This window comes from Bufo gargarizans, chromosome 5, assembly GCF_014858855.1.
Source record: "Bufo gargarizans isolate SCDJY-AF-19 chromosome 5, ASM1485885v1, whole genome shotgun sequence".
NCBI lineage: Eukaryota > Metazoa > Chordata > Amphibia > Anura > Bufonidae > Bufo > Bufo gargarizans.
The window spans coordinates 148,928,909-148,949,613 of NC_058084.1; the positions used below are offsets into that span (position 1 = coordinate 148,928,909).

The 20,705-nt window shown below is 40.1% G+C and overlaps 1 protein-coding gene across 5 annotated transcripts in view; it reads right to left on the reverse strand.

Moving 5' to 3' along the window:
* The window catches only part of PIEZO2 (piezo type mechanosensitive ion channel component 2), a 537,568-nt gene that overhangs the window by 161,624 nt on the left and 355,239 nt on the right, over window positions 1-20,705 (reverse strand). For all 5 annotated transcript variants that reach the window (XM_044293449.1, XM_044293451.1, XM_044293452.1 and 2 more), the window contains exons 16-18: window positions 18,071-18,219; window positions 13,933-14,106; window positions 5,123-5,352 (exon numbers count right to left, since the gene is read on the reverse strand). In XM_044293449.1, coding sequence (XP_044149384.1) covers window positions 5,123-5,352; window positions 13,933-14,106; window positions 18,071-18,219 — 553 coding nt within the window. The remainder of the gene's footprint in view (window positions 1-5,122; window positions 5,353-13,932; window positions 14,107-18,070; window positions 18,220-20,705) is intronic.

The following is a 20,705-nucleotide window of genomic DNA, read 5'->3' on the forward strand; positions in this document are numbered from 1 at the left end:
AACTCTGCAGTCAAAAACACCCTAGGGGCATACCGCAATGCCATTAATACCTCACTGATGGAACTTGAGGATCAGGATAACAGAAGCCGCAGGCAGAGAATCCTGGGCTTTCCAGACACCTGCTCTCCGTTTCAAAATCTGTTAGGTCAAGCAACAGCAGAGAGCATAACAGTTGAAAGGGTCCACAAGGCATTGTGCCCTAAACCTTCTCCCATGGAGAACCCCAGGAAATAATCTGTTGAATCTTGAGCTTCCGTGACATGGAGGCCATTTGGCATGAAACAAGAGAACTTGGTGAAGTATAAATGGATGGCTTTAAAATACAAGTGTTTCTTGCCTCATCAACACTCCAGAAGCGATGGATCCTGAAACCCCTTACAGATCGACTGTTTGCAACAAAGATCCCATATCGCTGTTATTTCCATTTTGCCTCACTACTCATAGCCCCCTACCTTCAAAAACTGATATCGCCTGAACAATCAGGATTTGTGGGGGGAGAGAGTGCAGGGACCTTCAGGGTTCAACAGGCAATAGAATATGCTATATCCACTAATACCCAACTCACGCTCTTAAGCACAGATGCTGAGAAAGCATTTGACAGAGTAGATTGGAGATTCATGGAAGCTACCCTTCAGAAATGTGGCTTTCCGGTCCAGTTTATAGCAGTGGTGCTGTCTCTGTACTCCTCCCTCTCTGCAAAAATTTGGATCAAATGAGTACTCTCCCCCTCTTCTCAATCTCGAACGGAACGCGACAAGGATGCCCGCTATCACCTACTCTTTTTATACTGTGCCTAGAGACACTTTTAGGGGGTGATTAGACAAGATGACCATATAAGAGGCCTAATGGTAGGGCCTGTGACTCACGATGTTGCCGTGTTTGCGGACGACATGCTTATGTTCTTGTCCGACCCAGTAGAGGCATTCCCTGCCATACTTACCTTATTACATAAGTTTGGACAATTGTCTAACTTTAAAATAAACCTTTCCAAATGTCAGGCTATGGGAATCAATACCCCTAATAGAGTCATATCTGAGCTATCAAAGGAATATCCATTCATATGTGCTGATTCTCAGATCAATTACTTGGGATATTATTACCAAAGATCCTAATAGGGTATATCAGGTAAATTATCCCGGGATATTGTCAAGTATCCAAAAATAATTAAAAGAACCATCTATACTTTTTATGTCTTGGATGCAGGCTCTTCCGATACATTTAACTGTCCCATTCTTCTTATTAGCATGCAGGCTTTTCTCTTTCTTTATCTGGAAACACACCAAACCATGCCTAGCATACAATATTTTAGTACTACCCAAACAAAAAGGGGGTTTCGGGCTCCCAGACATTCAGTTGTATAATAATACTATTCAATTGAGACTTCACTCTGAATTGATAAACCCACAAATAACCAAATTGGGTTGCCAGATTGCCAGCAACATACTCTCTCCTAAGGATTATGCTAATTATTGGAGGGTTTCATCAGCGGCGCGGCCTGGTCTCGTGGTCCCATCACAGTTCAGAGGAGTCCTCAATACATGGCAACATATATCCTCACTCAGAACTTCTCAGAAAGCCCCTCATCATTTATGCCCATTCGACTGCTACCTTATTTTTTTCCCAAAAGGACTACGTAGACGATATGAGCGTTTGGTAGGCTTTTGGCAACTAGGCGGTTGGTTATATTTTGAAAGGGAGATAGATACCTTCCATGCATGACATCCAGACATCGTGGGGGATCTCTAGATGGACACTAATCCATTACTCACAATTTTGCTTCATCTGTAAGAAATACCTTGACAAAACTCAAGGGCATTATGTACCTTCATGGTATGACACAATAACAGAATCTTCTGATCCTGGTAGGAGGCTTGTTTCCCTTCTCTATAATAAGATTTAAGAGTTGAAAACTTCTTCAAAACCTAGTTATATCCTTCAATAGGAGAAAGACTTAGGGATAACATTTACAACTGAGGAGGTCACCAAAATCCTAAATAGTTCCCATGGATTTTCCTGATGTATCCGCATACAGGAAAATTCCTTTAAGATGTTGGTCAGGTGGTACCGCACCCCAGATGTTCTACACATAATGTACTCGCTTCCCTCAGTGTGTTGGAGATGTCATAGGGCACACGGTTCTGCCTTTCATATTTGGTGGACTTGTTCCAAGATAGCCCCCTTCTGGGAAGAGGTGTCACAGGCCATTAGCTAGATATGTTTGATGGCATTCCCTATATCGCCTACACTAGTTCTCCTAAACTTGCCAAATAGTCAATGCCCGCTAACTAGATTTTCTCTAGCTGCACATTTAATTGCTGCAGCCAAATTGCTTATATCGCTTCATTGGCTTTCGGATCAGATGCTGTCATTTACTGAATGGAGGAATAAAACACATGAAATATGCAGATTAGAGGAACAAACTAGCTGGGAAACACTTTCTCCTGATAAGTTTTTTAAGATCTGGTCCCCTTGGATTCAGTGGTATGAGAGATCTCCTCAGGCACCATAATGATGTACCATCAGATATGTATTTCCTATTCTCACCCTTTTCCTTTTCCCTCCCCCACCTCTTCCCTCCCTTTACAACCTCTCCTCCTGTAAGGGCCTTGATTGGCCAAATCAATCCTGCATAACAAATGTACACAATGAGGTACCGTTTTTAATTTTAGTTTTCATTTTAGTTATCATTTTTTACTTTCATTCTTGATTATTTTGCAGTCAAGTGTAAGCAGCTTTAATTCTTTCAGTGTCTGTATTACTTGTACGACGAGCACCCGACATGCTTTACGTTTTATGTTAAAGTTGATGTTTTAAAATGTAACATTAATCTGACGACTGTAGAACTGCAGAAATAAAAAAAAAAAAGACAAGATAGGACATGTCCTATTGAAATGCATGGGTCCACATACAATTCCCCAAAAATGCAGATCGGATGTGAACCGAAAATATGGTTGTGTAAATGGACCCTAAGGAGAAGAAGACCAATGAACTGCACATGCACAACAATAATAATTTCCAGAATTACCCAATTAGGACTTTCTTGTATAACATTGCAATGGCTATTTGATCCAGGGGTCCAGTATTTTAAATGAAATAATTAGGAACCCCTCTAGCAGTATACTGTGTGCTAGCTTATAAGGGGGTAGATCAGTGTTAAAGGGGTTGTCCAAGTTATATTTATTGATGACCTATCCTCAGGATAGGTCATCAATATCAGATCGGAGGGGGTCCAACACCCGGCACCCCCTCCGATCAGCTGTTTGAAGAGATGGCGTGCGCGGTGTCAGCGCTACCTCCTCTTCACTGCTTACCTTCTAGCCGTTGCATCTGCAGTGGTGAGCAGGTGTAATTACACCCAAGCCGTCCCATTCATTTCAATAGAAAGGCTTGGGTGTAATTACACCTGCTCACCACTGCAGATGCAACGGCTAGAAGGTAAACAGTGAAGAGGAGGCAGCGCTGACACCGCGCATGCCTTCTCTTCAAACAGCTGATCGGAGGGGGTGCCGGGTGTCGGACCCCTCCGATCTGATATTGATAACCTATCCTGAGGATAGGTCATCAATAAATATAACTTGGACAACCCCTTTAACTAAATACACCCAATAGAATATAAAAAAAATCTTAGGAGGGTTTTAATTAAATGTATTTCCTTGTGCAAAACATTAGTAATCTAAATAAGATTCTACCATATTTGGAGAGGATAATGTCAGTAACTAACCCCAGTAGGCTGACTAGTACATACTGTAGATGTCTTTGGACAGGTGTCAGGTGTGGTCTGTGGAGCTACACTGATGAGCAAAAGGGTAACAATGTTTTGAACTTTTGACTTTCAGGCTCCATATCTCACCATTCACTACAGCTTCGAACATGAGATTACCATCATTTTATAGACAATCATCTTGGCTATCTCATGCATACATTGGACTTGCAACTATTTAGCATATGATAAGTTATGCAGATTCTTGTCATGTAACTGCATTGTTACTGTTTTGTTCTTAAAATTCTAAATTTTTATTTTTATTATTTTGTTAGTATTTTGAAAATCTACCTTTGGCTTTCAATACTGCCTAAATCCTTCTGGGCATGCTATTGATCAGATTCAAGCATGTCTTGACCGAAATCTGTTCCCAGGTCTCTTCTATATGTTCCCAATGTTGGTGCATACTAGTCAACTCACTTGGGTACGAATGCAGTTTCAACTCTACCCACAAGTGTTCAATTGGGTTGAGGTCTGGGGACTCTGGGGACCATTCCAGAACCTCTACTTTATTGTCATTGAACCAAATTCTTCGCCAATCTCGACACATGCTTCAGGTCGTTGTCCTGCTGGAACACTATGTTGTCCTTTATTATACCCAAAATACTCAAGTGTATGAAGTAACTCGTCTTGTAGGATACTCACATATACTGTAGCTCAGTATTCAGATCACCATTGATCCTGGTCAAGTATCCAACTCTGTGAAACAAACCCATATCATCGGGCTTCCGCCACCGAACTTAACAGTCCCTTCAATTTCTCGATCCGTTAGATCCCTTTTCCCTTGTTTCTTCCAGACCTATTTGCACTTATCAGACCCCAGTCTATTGACTTTCATCTCATCGCTCCAAATCACCCATTTCCATTCTTCCACTGTCCACTGTTTGTACTTTTTTTGCTAACTCGAGCCGACGCTTTTTATGACCATATTGAAGTCGAGGCTTCTTTTTTGGGCCACCATTCCAGACTTGTATAATGTGCATCGCTGTATTCATACCCAAGTGAGTTGACCATTTAAATTTAGAATTTTAGGAGCAAAACAGTAACAATGCAGTTACATAACAAGAATCTGCATAACTAATTATATGCTAAATAGTTGCAATAGTCCAATTTATGTATGAGAAAGCCAAAATGATTATCTATACAATGATGGTAGTCTCACGTTTAAAGCTGTAATGGATAGTGAGATATGGAGCCTGAAAATCAAAAGTTTAAAACATTGTTACCCCTTGGCTCATCAGTGTATTTCACGTATGAACTGGTCCATAGTGCTAATCACTGGGATGTCCAACTGGAGGCTAATTCCTTCATACAGTAGTCCTCCAGTTTTATGATGTCTCTTCTTGATAATGTGATGTTTACCTGATGTTTCCTCTTCTTCTGATTCTTCTTCCTCAGCCTCTTCCTCCTCGTCCTCATCAGTTCCTCCTCCACCTTTGTCATCTCCTTTCTCCCATTCATCTCCTGAACCCTGACCTTTTTGATGTCCATACACTTCCAACTGCTTTTCATTCTTCTCTTCCAACATTTCAGACTCTGTAGTTAAGTTCATCATTGTAATATCAGGTAAACTACCGTCTGGATGCACCAATCTGTGGGTTATACATATGTGTTAATAACTAGTTTTTTAAGTATCTTGGGCGAAATAATGTTGGCCAAACAAAAAAGGCCCTGGAAATATACTATAGTATATACATTTATGTGTCAGAATTGCTATTATGGGATAAAACCAAAGAAGACTATGGCTCATACGTGGATGGTGTTTATTTGCAACGTTGTACTTAAGTGGTTGTAAAACTTAAACTTGATATTTTCCCCATGGGAGAAAATAGTCAGAGTTTAAGATACAGAAGCATGAAATGACAGCATGGTATTTTGCGCATTTCATGGCTTCACAGCACTTACTCATTCTGGTGAATTGGAATTTTTTTCTTGATGCTGCTCAAGAGCAATTAAAACAGAAAGAGAAAAGGAATATGAGAATTGGAGAAGTAAAGGGATGCTTTCTATAAAGATGCAGCATGCAGCAAGACAATATTTAATGATGTCTTCAATTAGAACAACTGTAGTTAGTACATGCATCCTGAACTTACCCATGCTGTATATTTATACTACATTTATTAGCTAAATCTGAGTATAGTTTCTAACTAACTACAGAACTTGCATATGGTTACATGCAGGGTATGGCTGTGCAGCATTGCCTATACATGTGTCCTTATTTTACCATATGATATTGTACACATTTATGTACTATATATATATTCTTTTAATTGCATTCAGCATCCTATAAATGCTATATATCATTCAGTATGTATTTCATGTACCATGCCAATACCTGATTTTTTTTTTACAATATTGGTCTACTGTCTGATTATTAATCTGAGTTGAGCTAATAAGCTCTACTTAGCAAATAGATCCATCATCATTCAAGAGCACAATTGATATCAAAGAAACTATGCCAATATACACACAAAATGTGATAAAAAAAAGTGATAACACCAATCTCAGACATTTAACCCCTTAGATACCCTGGCCAATTGTGGCCACGGCATCTGAAGCTGCTTTCCAGGGCCCATATGGCTCCCCTGCGTGGAGAGCAGGAAACTCATCCATTTGCTGTAGTAGCCATGGTCCCTATGAAGGATACTTGGCTACCAGAGTATCAGTTCTTATGGAGACTTGCAGGTGTCAGGGCTCCATAGGAACATAGCACAACTCACATTGTCTGCAATGTTAATTCATTGCAGTCTATGGGGCAAGTGATCTAACAATCACTTGTTAAAGTCCACTAAGAGGACTTAAAATATGTATAAAAAAGTAAACAAAAGTGTTTTTATAAATAAATAACTGATAATATAACGATAATGAAAATTCAAAATTAAAAAATTATTATAGGTTCATCTCCCCACAAAAAAACTGAATAAAAAGTTATCAAAAAGTCATACACACCCTTAAAAGGTATCACTAAAAACTACAGATCCTCCTGCAAAAAATAAGCCCTCACACAAATCCATAGACATAACTATAGAAAGTTATGGGTTTCAGAATATGGCAATACAAATAAAAGAAATAATAGTTTCCAAAGTTTTTATTTTTTTTAAATACAAGAAAAACTATACAAATGTGGTATCACTGTAATTGTATTGATCCTGAGAATGAAGGTAACAGACCCGTTTAACCACATAGGCGCAACAGCTTTTTTTTCCAGTTCATCCCCATTTGGCATTTTTTTTTCAGGTTCCAACTACATTGTATGCAAAATTTTATTATGCTATTAGAAAGTACAACTTATTCTGCAAAAACAGGCCACCATATAGCTGTGTGAACTGAAAATAAAAATATATGGCCCAGGGAAGGCAGGCATTGAAAATGCAAAAACTGAAAAATGCCTGGTAATGAAGTGGTTAAAATTGTGTCAATACTTACAATATTTACTACGCACATTAGCTTTTCTGTTTGTCTTTTTTATTTTGTGTGTTTATATATTTTTATTTGCATGTTTGAAGTATGAGGAAAGTCAGCGGTAGAACATGATGCAATTTAAAAAATACAGCCTATAAAATAGTTTAACCTCATAACAACACTGCACCATAATAGCAGAAGGGGAGTATGGAGTGGGCTTAGGAGCTGAGCCTACGCAATGTGTGGCAGGTGCCAGCTCTGTTATATGGCTGACACCCAAATACAGTGACTAGGATTGGGAATAACTCTGGTCCTAGTGATTTAACCCCTTTAATGTTGCAGTCAATAGTGGTTAAACAGAGGGAGGGGACTCCCTCTGTCCTCCGATCAACCCCCATTACCGATCAATTATATGCAGCCTGGAGCCTTGTGAAGGTTTCAAGACCTGCTATTCTAAACTGTCTAATTAAGAGTCACTGAGTTTTCATAAACATTTTGATATGTCATAGAAACATATGAAGGGTTTTGATCAGTGGGGGGTCTGAATGCTGAGACCCCCTCTGACCAGTAAAACAAGGAAAGAGTAGCAATCACATATCAGGCTCTCTCTCCTCACTGCAGAAGACGCTATTGAGACAGGCCCATGGACTTTCTATTGAGTTCATCATATTTCCTCTTTAGCAGCAAGCATGACATAACACAATATGCGTGCGCTTCTCAGGATAGGGGATGACTATTAGCTCGTTGGGGTCTTAATGCTTACCAATCAGAAGAAGAAAATTAAAAATGGAATATGTTTATGCCGCCAAGGTGTTAATGTTAATGGAAGATTTTATTTTCAGCTACCATCTGGATGTAACAAATTAGGCTACTTTCACACTTGCGGCAGAGTGATCCGGCAAGCATTTCTGTGGCCGGAACTGCCAGCCAGATCCGGCAATCTGCATTCAAACGGACAGAATTTGTAGACGGATCCAGATGCGGATCCGTCTTACAAATGCATTGCAAGAACGGATCTGTCTCTCCGGACGTCATCCGGAGAAACGGATCGGTTATATATATTTTTTTCACATTTTTACCAGTCTGCTCATGATCCGGCATTGCGGAATTTTGAATGCCTTATCCGACACTAATACATTTCAATGTAAATTAATGCCGGATCCGGCATTCCGGCAACTGATCCGGAATTTTGGACGGAGATAATACCGCAGCATTCTGCGGTATTTCCTCCGTCCAAAACGCAGTTTAGTGACTGAACTGAAGACATCCTGATGCATCCTGAACGGATTTCTCTCCATTCAGAATGCATGGGGATAAAACTGATCAGTTCTTTTCCGGTATTGCCGGAAAAGAAAAAAGCTAGTGTAAAAGTACCCTAAGAATACACAAAATATACATCACTAAAAAATGTACCCAAAAATGTATATGCTGGACAGCACTGCAAACAAGGTGGAGAAACGGAGTGCCAGCGGCTGTGGAAGCGATCCAACATCCAGGTAATAATAAAAATGAAAATTCCATGGCACTTCCAAAGATAAAGTGTGTTTATTACACCAGACGCGACGTTTCGGTTCTCTCTATGGAACCTTTTTCAAGCAGTGACAATACAAATGGTGCAAAGTGCCAATATTTCATAAAAAATCTTTGAATCCACAATCAATTACAGACGATAAATTAGTGAATCGTGTGCAGGATAAAAATATATTGTAAATACATGAAAAGTGCATATAATCACAAATAACCTGCAGTTTATTTATGATTATATGCACTTTTCATGTATTTAAATGATATTTTTATCCTGCACACAAATCACTTATTTATTGTCTGCATTTGATTGTGGATTCAATGATTTTTTATGAAATATTTTGGATTCATTTGCACTATGATTGTTAATTATTTCACTTATTTAAATATTAATGTTGATGGTATTTATACTTGCACTGTGCACCATTTGTATTGTCACTGCTTGAAAAAGGTTCCATAGAGAGAACCGAAACGTCGCATCTGGTGTAATAAATACACTATTTATCTTTGGAAGTGCCATGAAATTTTAATTTTCATTAAATATTTACTCGATACAGTCATGTGAAAAAATTAGGACACCCTTTGAAAGCATGTGGTTTTTTGTAACATTTTTAATAAAAGGTTATTTCATCTCCGTTTCAACAATACAGAGAGATTAAAGTAATCCAACTAAACAAAGAAAACTGAAGAAAAGTCTTTTCAAGATCTTCTGTAAATGTCATTCTACAAAAATGCCTATTCTAACTGAGGAAAAAGATAGGACACCCTCACATGTATTCCCTCTTAAATTGGCTCAGATCTCACACAGGTATATCACACCAGGTGCACATAATTAGTAGATCGTTACTCTGCATGTTGAATGAGGCTTGCCCTATTTAAACCTCAGACATTTAGTTTGGTGTGCTCCTGACTGTTGAAGTGAGAGTGAGCACCATGGTGAGAGCAAAAGAGCTGTCAGAGGACTTCAGAAAAAAGATTGTAGCAGCCTATGAGTCTGGGAAGGGATTTAAAAAGATCTCAAAAGATTTTGAAATCAGCCATTCCACTGTCCGGAAGATAGTCTACAAGTGGAGGGCTTTCAAAACAACTGCCAACATGCCCAGGACTGGTCGCCCCAGCAAGTTCACCCCAAGAGCAGACCGCAAGATGCTAAAAGAGGTCTCCAAAAACCCTAAAGTGTCATCTCGAGAACTACAGCAGGCTCTGGCTACTGTTGATGTAGAAGTACATGCCTCTACAATCAGAAAGAGACTGTACAAGTTTAACTTGCATGGGAGGTGTGCAAGGAGGAAACCTTTGCTTTCCAAGAGAAACATCGAGGCCAGACTGACATTTGCCAGAGATAAAGTTGACAAAGACCAGGACTTCTGGAATAATGTTCTTTGGACAGATGAGTCCAAAATTGAATTATTTGGACACAACAGCAGAGGACATGTTTGGCGTAAACCAAACACAGCATTCCAAGAAAAGAACCTCATACCAACTGTGAAGCATGGAGGTGGAAGTGTCATGGTTTGGGGCTGCTTTGCTGCAGCAGGACCTGGTCAGCTCACCATCATAGAATCCACGATGAATTCTACTGTGTATCAGAAGGTGCTTGAAGAACATGTGAGACCATCAGTTAGAAAATTAAAGCTGAAGCGGAACTGGACCATGCAACATGACAATGACCCAAAACATACTAGTAAATCAACCAAAGATTGGCTGAAAAGGAAGAAATGGAGAGTCCTGGAATGGCCAAGTCAAAGTCCAGATTTGAATCCCATTGAGATGCTGTGGGGTGACTTGAAAAGGGCTGTACGTGCAAGAAACCCCTCAAACATCTCACAGCTGAAAAAGTTCTGCATTGAGGAGTGGGGTAAAATTTCCTCAGACCGATGTCGAAGACTGGTAGATGGCTACAAGAACCGTCTCACTGCAGTTATTTCAGCCAAAGGAGGTAACACTCGCTATTAGGGGCAAGGGTGTCCTATCTTTTTCCTCAGTTAGAATAGGCATTTTTGTAGAATGACATTTACAGAAGATCTTGAAAAGACTTTTCTTCAGTTTTCTTTGTTTAGTCGGATTACTTTAATCTCTCTGTATTGTTGAAACGGAGATGAAATAACCTTTTATTAAAAATGTTACAAAAAACCACATGCTTTCAAAGGGTGTCCTAATTTTTTCACATGACTGTAGTTACCAAATTACATATTATTCTATCTGATGTAAGTCTATCTACTGTACATCTACAATGTAAGTATCACTGCTGCAAATTACAATCTACTGTACAATTTTCATATATAAAAAAGACCAAACATTCTTCGCCTTTTATAATGGATATCACCTGTTAAAACGTTATTCTGTAAAATGGAGAATACATTTGCAGTTTGCACAGAGACGAGATTTAGGGTCCATTCACACGTCCGCAAATGGGTCTGCATCCGTTCCGCAATAACTGGAACGGGTGCGGACCAATTCATTCTCTATGGGGCTGGAAGAGATGTGGAACGGGTTCGGCCCCGAACTTCTGGGCTGCGGCTCTGCAAAAAAAAAAGAACATGTCCTATTCTTAAATGAAGGAAGAGACCGGCACTCCTTGGTACTGCAATTATATCGGGTTCATTCGCCACTCATAGAAGAGGTGACGCTGCTCACATTGCTTTGATAAAGGCACTTGCATGTGTCGAAATGTGCGTCACCTATTCTATGAGTGGAGAATAAACCCGATATAACTGCAGTACCAAGGAGTGCCGGTCTCTTCCTTCATTTAAGCATCCGGAGTGACGTCTGCAAACCGCGCACCCATACCTTCACGCAGTGCCGCCCGACTATTCGTAACCATGTCCTATTCTTGTCCGCAATTGCAGTTCTATGGGGGTGCTGGCCGGGTGTATTGCGGATCCGCAATACACTACGGACGTGTGAATGGACCCTTATCAAATATGGTGTAAGGAAAACTGGCTTAGCTGCCCATTGCAACCAATCAGATTCCACCTTTCATTTTTTAAAAGAGCTCTAAAAATTTAATCTGATTGGTTGCTATGGGCAACTAAGACAGTTTTCCTTTATACCAGTTTTGATAAATCTTCCTTAAAATGTATTTCTGAAATTCTGAAAATCAAAATAGACTTAGACTTCTATGTCACCACAAAAAAAGGGAAAAGTCTACAATTTAGGGTCCATTCACACGTCCTTAAGTGTTTTGCGGATCCGCAAATTGCGAAATGCACATTGCCGGCACTATAATAGAAAATGCCTAATCTTGTCCACAATTGTGGAAACGAAAGCCCGGATGCGGAAATGCGGATCTGCAAATGCAGATGCGGACAGCACATTTTGGCCCCATTGAAAATGAATGGGGCTGCACCCATTCTGCAAAATTGCGGAACGGATGCAGACCCATTTTGCGGACGTGTGAATGGACCCTTACAGTGTCACAAAAGATACTTTTACTGCATTAATATACTGAATTTTAAATGTCATATCCATCATAAATTAATTTTAACCACTGGTATTTTGTTTGTAATATCCCTTATAGTATTTTGCCATAGGCAGATGGCACTTGAGTACCTACCTATTTATTATTAGGTAAACCCGACCATTAACTTTGGCATGGCTACGAGTTGGAGATGGAGGCACAAGAATACATGCAATGGAAATATGAGTTAAGAGAGAGAAGGAAAGATGTTAAATAAGATGAAATAGAGCATAGTTTGATGCATGGCACAGTGGTAGTTAGAAAAGAAATAGTGAAAAATAACACTCAAATTTGGCTATGTACATGAAAACAATACAAAGACTAATATTAAGAGAATAATGGCTGTGAGTATGGGTCTCACAAGTACTGTAGATGACTAGATTACAACAGGCACAGACTAATAATGCATCATTCTTATCTGACCACAGAGTTATAGTTCAGACAGTGCAGTCATTTGACAATCGTTCTCAGAAATATTCTTGAAGTGTATAGAAATAAAACATAAAGGACACTTCTATGTATGTATTTATTTCCCTTTGCCTACAGTATATAGAGCCAGCATATTTCACACTGCTGCACAGAGATTCTCATCACTTCCATGTGTTGCAATTATGTATGTATGTATGTATGTATGACTAAATACCTAATAATATTGTATGGCTGTTGTTGACAAACACTAAGAAAATGGGGATCAAATAGTGAGAGGATGGAAGTAAGGACTGATAGTAACATATAATAGAAAGGAAAACAAAAAAGGTAGCTTGAATATATTTAAGTGATTCACAAACTCATGTACGTACAGATTTAACATAGCTGCATTTAAGTAGCTCTCTAGTGCACCACAACCCACTGAGCTAAAATAACTTGGGCTAGGTTCACATCTCCCAGCAGAGGAACAGACTACCAAAGTTACTGTATCTGGCATGGCCAGAAACCGCTGTACACTGCCAGGCACCACCAGATCCCCACTGACTATAATAGGAGCCAACGAGGATCAGCAGCGGTATTTGTCCAGTCAAAAGTCGGAATTAATGCTGGAAAGCTAATAGTCAGATAATATTATTGTCAATGGGGATGTAACAGCGGCTGCTGTGCACCGCTGTTTCTCTGCTTACCGCCACAGTCCCGGGCGTCGTGTTCAGAGGTGATCTGCTGCCAGTGCTTCCCATTCACAGCTGCAGTCCTGGACTCTATCTGTGTAGGTACTTGTTGTTCTGGGATCCGTTCCTCTCAGCCCTGGCCACAGCATGCTTGCTGCTTTTTCCCTGCAGCGCTTCCTTAAGGGCCGGCGTGCGTCACTTCCTATGCTTTATAAGTTAGGTCATGTGACCTCACTGACCAATGTTAGTCCTCCTGCACATATATAAGTGGCTCAGCCCCCTTCCCAGAAGCCTCAGTGTCAAGGTCCTTGTGTCCTGCTAAGGTTCCTGATATCTGCTTGTGTTCCTGTGTTCCTGTCTCGTACTTGTATATCTGGACTCAGCTACCTGTTTGATCCCTATCTGCTTGTCTTGAGTCTCCTGTTGCTGACCCGGATTGCCTGACCTGTACCTGTGCCGCCTGCCCTGATCTATTGTCTGTCTGACTTCGCCTCTGCCTCATCCTTCGGTCCTGCACTGTTGCTCCTGGTTATAACTCAGTCTGCTGACAACACCTGTACCTCTGGTACCTTGCTCAGGTACCTCCTGGTCTGCCTGGATCAGCTGCCTCGTGTTCCAATCCTCCTCAAGAGGTAGCGACCTGGTGTTCCACCTCAAAAATGTTTCTTTTTTTTCTTTTTACCTACCTGTAAATTGTGTTGTCCTGTTTGCTGGTTACAACCTTAAGGTCTGTGAGCTGCAGGAAATGGTCATGAAAGTAATGAAGGTGTAATATGCACACCAACAAAAAAGACGTTGGGATAAATATACGAGTGAACAGGTCACCAATGGTAAAGGTTTCTAAACCAAGATCTGCTAGCCTGAAAAACAAAGCAAGGTGTCAATTTAGGACCACTGTGCCACGACTAACATTGCCAATAAACTTTAGCTGTTAGTCAGACAGAAGCAAGCAAACTACTGGAACTACAAGAATCACAAATACATATGTTTTTAACTCATTTTTAATAGTGGTTTTGCAACCTTTTTATTGGGTGAAGATGTTTTTCTGAAAATGCAGCATGCTCTAGGTACAATGTACCAATGCAAAGAAAAACACATGTACTAAATGATAAAGGGAATGTCACCTATTATTTTTTTTCTGCCAGTTAAAACCAGATCGTGACACATCATTTTCTTAACCTGTTTTGATTTTCTCATTGTAGATTTTTTTACTTCTGTGATAATTGGGGAGCAATTTTGCCTGATCTTTTGTAAACAAGATTTATAGAAATGCTTTACAGCATAGACACAATAGACTTGGGGACTCACTGACTTGATTCGTTTTCTCATATACTATGACCTGTGCAGAGGTCAAGAGGGAGTAGATAAGCTTTGACAATAGCCTATTGTAAAAAGCAGATTCTGTGTTATTTATGTAGGTGACATTTGACACTCTAAATCCTGCCTCTTAATCATAATGAAGTACAGATAAAAAAGTGGCATGGATTATTAGGCTTAGTGACCAGTGCAAAAAGTGCAGGATATTAGGATTTTTTTTAATTATAGATAGTTACATGGAAAATTAAGATTACCAAAAATTGTTAAAAAATATGTTTAAATGGCATCTGTGAGCAGATTTTTACCTATGAAATTTACTGACCTGTTACATGTGCACTTGGCAGCTGAAGGCATCTGTGTTGGTCCCATGTTTATATGTGCCCACATTGCTGAGAAAAATAATGATTTAATGGATGAAAATGAGCTTCTAGGAGCAACGGGGGTGTCATCATTACACCTAGAGGCTATGCTCTCTGTAACTGCTGCGCCCTCTGGACTTTGATTGGCAGAGCCAGGCATGATAAGGTTTTTACTGCCTGGCCCTGTCGAAGTGGAGAGGGCGTGGCAGTTCCAGAGAGAGCGGAGCCTCTAGGTGTAATGACAACTCCCCCGTTTCTCCCAGAGGCTCATTTGCATATATTAAAACATCATGTTTCTCAGCAATGTGAGGACATATGAAAATGAGACCAACGCCTTCAGCTGGCATGCGCACATGTAACAGGTCAGCCAGTTTCACAGCTACAAATCTGCTGACAGATGCCCTTTAATATAAACACATGATTTAAACAATAGGTCATTTTTTTGATGATATATTCTCTTTTAAGTTATTTTTTAATACAGCTTTCCATTGAACTTATTTTTTCTTACTATAGGGGTTTCCCCTAGTATTGACAATATATAAATGGAAAAACTTCCTCATAAAACATTGCATAAAAAAACTATAATGAAGACCAAGAGACAATGTAAGAATTATTAATGTTTCCTCTGTGCTACTGGTTCCCTGTAGTTCACACATGGTGTAATATTTGAACTTTACATAAAATTTTCATTATGGAAGCGTTCATCTCTGCATATTCAACTGTATCGCTATATTAACCGCCTCCGGACCGCCTAACGCAGGATTGTGTCACGGCCTATGGTATGTTATGTGACACTTTCCTTCACTTGGTTGCCCGTAGCAATGTGTGGTGTTGTGTGCATGTGGTGGCAGTGTCTCAGCCCTATGGCTGATCCCCAGGACATGATTGCCACACATGCTGTTGCCCGCGGCAACAGGTGAAGTGTGTTTGTTTATGTGTGTATTCCCCTTTAAGTGGCCGTCTTCCCTTGCCTTGTGTTTGAAGGGTTAATTTCCTTCTGTGTGTGTGAACACTGGGTGGATCTGTGTGGGTGTGACTACTTGGGCCTATAAAGCCTCAGTGAATAGCACTTGTCTGAGGGGTACTTCAGCCATGGTTAGCTGGAGCATCCTCCTGTGTATTCCACCTGCCAGTGGGGGCCACCCTTGTGGTCATAAGTTTATGTGTGATGTTTACTTGATGTTTTCCTTTGTTATTCGGTGCAGATATGGATCTGGGTTCCTGTGTGTGTATGTGTGTGTGCTGAGTTCATTTTGTATTGTGTGGACTTCAGCTTGCCAGAACAGGGATCCAGTCAGCAAGGCTGTGGCAGGTGGCTGGAACTAGTGCAGTTCACCTGCCATATCCATAGAACTGTTTGTGTTCCCCTTTTCCCTGCATCTTGGCCAGTGAGACTCCTGTTCCTCCGTGTCCATAAGGAACAGGTCGTCTTACCCTACTCCTAGTTCAGAGACCGGCGGAGGGTGAGTAGGGATCCGAGGTTCCTGAGCATGGGCCCTCCTACCTTCAAGGTCGGCTCATGCAGCTAGGAGTTAGGGACGGATTAGGGATGCGTTAGGAGGTGACCTGCTCCCTAATTCTCTCGTCCTGGCCGAGCAGCCGTTAACATCTTCTGGCATCGCACGGCTGAGGGTTTTCCCCATCCTCAGCCATGACAGATTGTGGTCTGGAGGCGGTCGATTCATTCCTCCTTGACACGCCGGCGCATCATCTCACGAGATTTCCTGTGAACGCGCGCACATAGGAGCGTGCGTTCACAGGAGGTAAACGAGAGCATCTACAGCCTGCCAGCGGCGATCATTCGCTGGCAGGCTGTAGATGCGATTTTTTTTTTAACCCTTGAAAGGTATATCAGATGCTGTTTTGTTAACAACATCTGATATACCTGCTACCTGGTCCTCTGGTGGTCCCTTTTGCTTGGATCGACCACCAGAGGACACAGGCAGCTCTGTAAGTAGCACAAAACACCACTACACTACACCCCCCACCCCCCTGTCACTTATTAATCCCTTATTAACCCCTGATCACCCCATATAGACTCCCTGATCACCCCCCTGTCATTGATTACCCCCTTGTAAGGCTCCATTCAGAAGTCCGTATGCGTTTTGCGGATCAACGGATCCTCAAAACACATACGGACGTCTGAATGGAGCCTTACAGGGGGGTGATCAATGACAGGGGGGTGATCACCCCATATAGACTCCCTGATCACCCCCCTGTAAGGCTCCATTCAGACGTCCGTATGTGTTTTGCAAAACACGGACACCGCGGTTCTGCAAATCTTGTGCGCACACTTGCGTTCAGTCCGCCCAAAACTATGAATTAACACATGTGGAATTATATACATAATAAAAAAGTGTGAAACAACTGAAAATATGTCATATTCTAGGTTCTTCAAAGTAGCCACCTTTTGCTTTGATTACTTTTGCTTTGCTTTGATTACACTTTTTTGTTATGTATATAATTCCACATGTGTTAATTCATAGTTTTGATGCCTTCAGTGTGAATCTACAATTTTCATAGTCATGAAAATAAAGAAAACTCTTTGAATGAGAAGGTGTGTCCAAACTTTTGGTCTATACTCTACACTTTTGCATTTTTTTTTTTATCAAAGACAAGTAGAACAATAAATTTAGAGAAAAAATGTATATAGAAATGTAGTTTTATTTGAAAAATTTTACAACCGAAAGTGAAAAATGTCATTTTTTGGCAAAAATTTTAGTAAATTTTGATTAATATCAAAAAAAGTAAAAATGTCAGCAGCAATGAAATACCATCAAATGAAAGCTCTATTAGTGAGAAGAAAAGGAGGCAAAATTCATTTGGTTGGTAAGTTGTATGACTGAGCAATAAATCATAAAAGTAGTGTAGTGCAGAATTGTAAAAAATGGTCTGGTCATTAAGGGGGTTTAAGCTAGGGGAGCTGAGGTGGTTAACCAGTATGTTTTGTAGCACTATATGTCATTTAACAGTAGGGCGGGAGGGAAGAGGTAAGGTTGATAATTTGGCATGATGGGGGGGCAATTCATTTTCGTTTTTGCCTCAGGCAGAAGAAAGGCTAGATGCACCCATGACAATGATAGTAAAAAAGAAAATTAAAAAAAAATTAAAAAGATAAAAAATAAAGGATAAAAAAAGAAAGACGTACTTATCTTCATCTAATCCTGTCATGTTCATCCAGAGAGGTGGGAAGGATTTAAACTGGTAAGTATAAATTAAGATAAGCACCAACATGGTGTAAACTACCACAGACATCCAGAAATATTTTAAAATCCGTCTCCACCATTCATAGTGCACCTAGAATATAGAAAATATAGATAACTAGAAGGAAGAATGGAAGTGTATCATCAAGGAAAAGTTCAACAACAGGCACAGAATACAGATGTTGCATAATATTAGGATTTGGGCACACAGGAACACAGATTGTGTGGCAATGCATTAAAGGGGTTTTCCAAGAATGAAATACTGATGACCAATTCACAGGATAGGTATCTGATCTGCTGATCAGCTATTCGGAAAGGCAGTGGAGCTCGCAGTAGCGCTGCGGCCTTCTCACAGCTTTCCCTAGGCCAAAACATTCATCAGTCAGATTGAAGTGAATGGGGCTGGGCTGCGATACCAAGCACAGCCGCTATACAAAGTACGGTGCTGTGCTTGGTGAGCAGGGAGAAGATTGCTGCATTCACAGGAGTGCTGGTGCCTTCTCAAACAGGTGATTGGCGGGGTTCCTAGGTATTGGACTCATTATTCAGATACTGATGACCTATCCAGAGGATAGGTCATCAGTATTTAAATTTCAGAAAAGCCCTTTAAGCTTGTACAGCTCCCTTATAAAAAGTGATATGGACCTTGTGCACAGTGATAGAGACCAATGAAACATAACTTTTTTCTACTTCTACTTTTTTGTAATGTGACATAAAAAACTCAGCATGCTTCAATATGAAATTGGAGGCATACAGAGGTACAGAAGAGCCTCATGCAACATCTGTTAATGTTCCGCACAAAACAGAGCTGTTAGAGTATGGCAACACACTCTTAGGTTTCCTGATGCAGTTTTGAAACCCAAAATCAAGACCAGATCTTATAAGGACAGAAAGTATAAAGCACAGATACGACTTCTCTTTTTTTTCTAGTTTTGGCATAAAAAAGTGCATCTAGAAACCTGACCGTGTGGCCGTATTATAGAAGAATGGTCAAAAAAATAGAAGAATGGTCAAAAATCTGGCAACTAAAATTTAATGTGGATAAGTGCAAAATAATGCACCTGGAGCACCTAAGAGCAGAATATAAAATCAGTGATACAGTCCTAACCTCAGTATCTGAGGAAAGGGATTTAGGGGTCATTATTTCAGAAGACTTAAAGGTAGGCAGACAATGTCATAGAGCAGCAGGAAATGCTAGCAGAATGCTTGGGTGTATTGGGAGAGGCATTACCAGTAGAACGAGGGAGGTGCTCATGCCGCTGACAGAGCACTAGTGAGACCTCATTTGGAGTATTGTGCTCAGTACTGGAGACCATATCTCCAGAAGGATATTGATACTTTGGAGAGAGTTCAGAGAAGAGCTACTAAACTGGTACATGGATTGCAGGATAAAACTTACCAGGAAAGATTAAAGGACCTTAACATGTATAGCTTGGAAGAAAGATGAGACAGAGGGGATATGATAGAAACTTTTAAATACATAAAGGGAATCAACAAGGTAAAAGAGGAGAGAATATTTAAAAGAAGAAAAACGGCTACAAGAGGACATAGTTTTAAATTAGCGGGGCAAAGTTTTAAAAGTAATATCAGGAAGTATTACTGAGAGAGTAGTGGATGCATGGAATAGCCTTCCTGCAGAAGTGGTAGCTGCAAATACAGTGAAGGAGTTTAAGCATGCATGGGATAGGCATAAGGCCATCCTTCATATAAGATAGGGCCAGGGGCTATCCATAGTATTTAGTATATTGGGCAGACTAGATGGGCCAAATGGTTCTTATCTGTCGACACATTCTATGTTTCTATAATATGGCAGTATGTAAGAACCTTAACTGTGAGAATGTGAAGAAAAAAAAAATCCAAACTAAAAGTACATGCCACTCACATATGAGATTAGTCTAACTAAATTTGCTCAAACACTGCTAAACTGCTGCCTACAGGTACTCAAAACTTTCTGTATGCAGTCATTCATGTGACATATAACAATTAGAAAATCCTGTATACTATTGGTAAGCCTTTTTATGAGCATTTACAGTTAACCCATTAAAAAGCAACACCAAGCGATCAAAATGGTGTATGCTCCCCAAAATAGTACCAATCAAACCATCACCTGATCCCGCAAAAATGAGACCCTACCTAAGACAATCGGTTGAAAAATAAAAAAAGCTATGGCTTTCAGACTATGGAGACACTAAAACATATTTTTGGGGGTTTAAAAAATGCTATTATTGTGTTAAACTTAAATAAATAAGAAAAAGTACACATATTAGGTATTGCCACATCCATAACAATCTGCTCTATAAAAATGTCACATGATCTAACCCCTCAGATGAACGCTGTAAAAATAAATAAATAAAAACTGTGCCAAAAAAACAGATTTTTTGGTCACCTTGCCCCATAAAGTGTAATAATAAATGATCAAAAAATCATATGTACCCAAAAATGGTACCAAGAAAACCATCAACCCTTCCTGCAAAAAACGAGCCCCTGCAGAAGACGATCTGCATAAAAAATAAATAAATAAGGCGTTCAGAAAATGGAGACACAAAAACATAATTCTTTTTCAAAAAGGTTTTATTATGT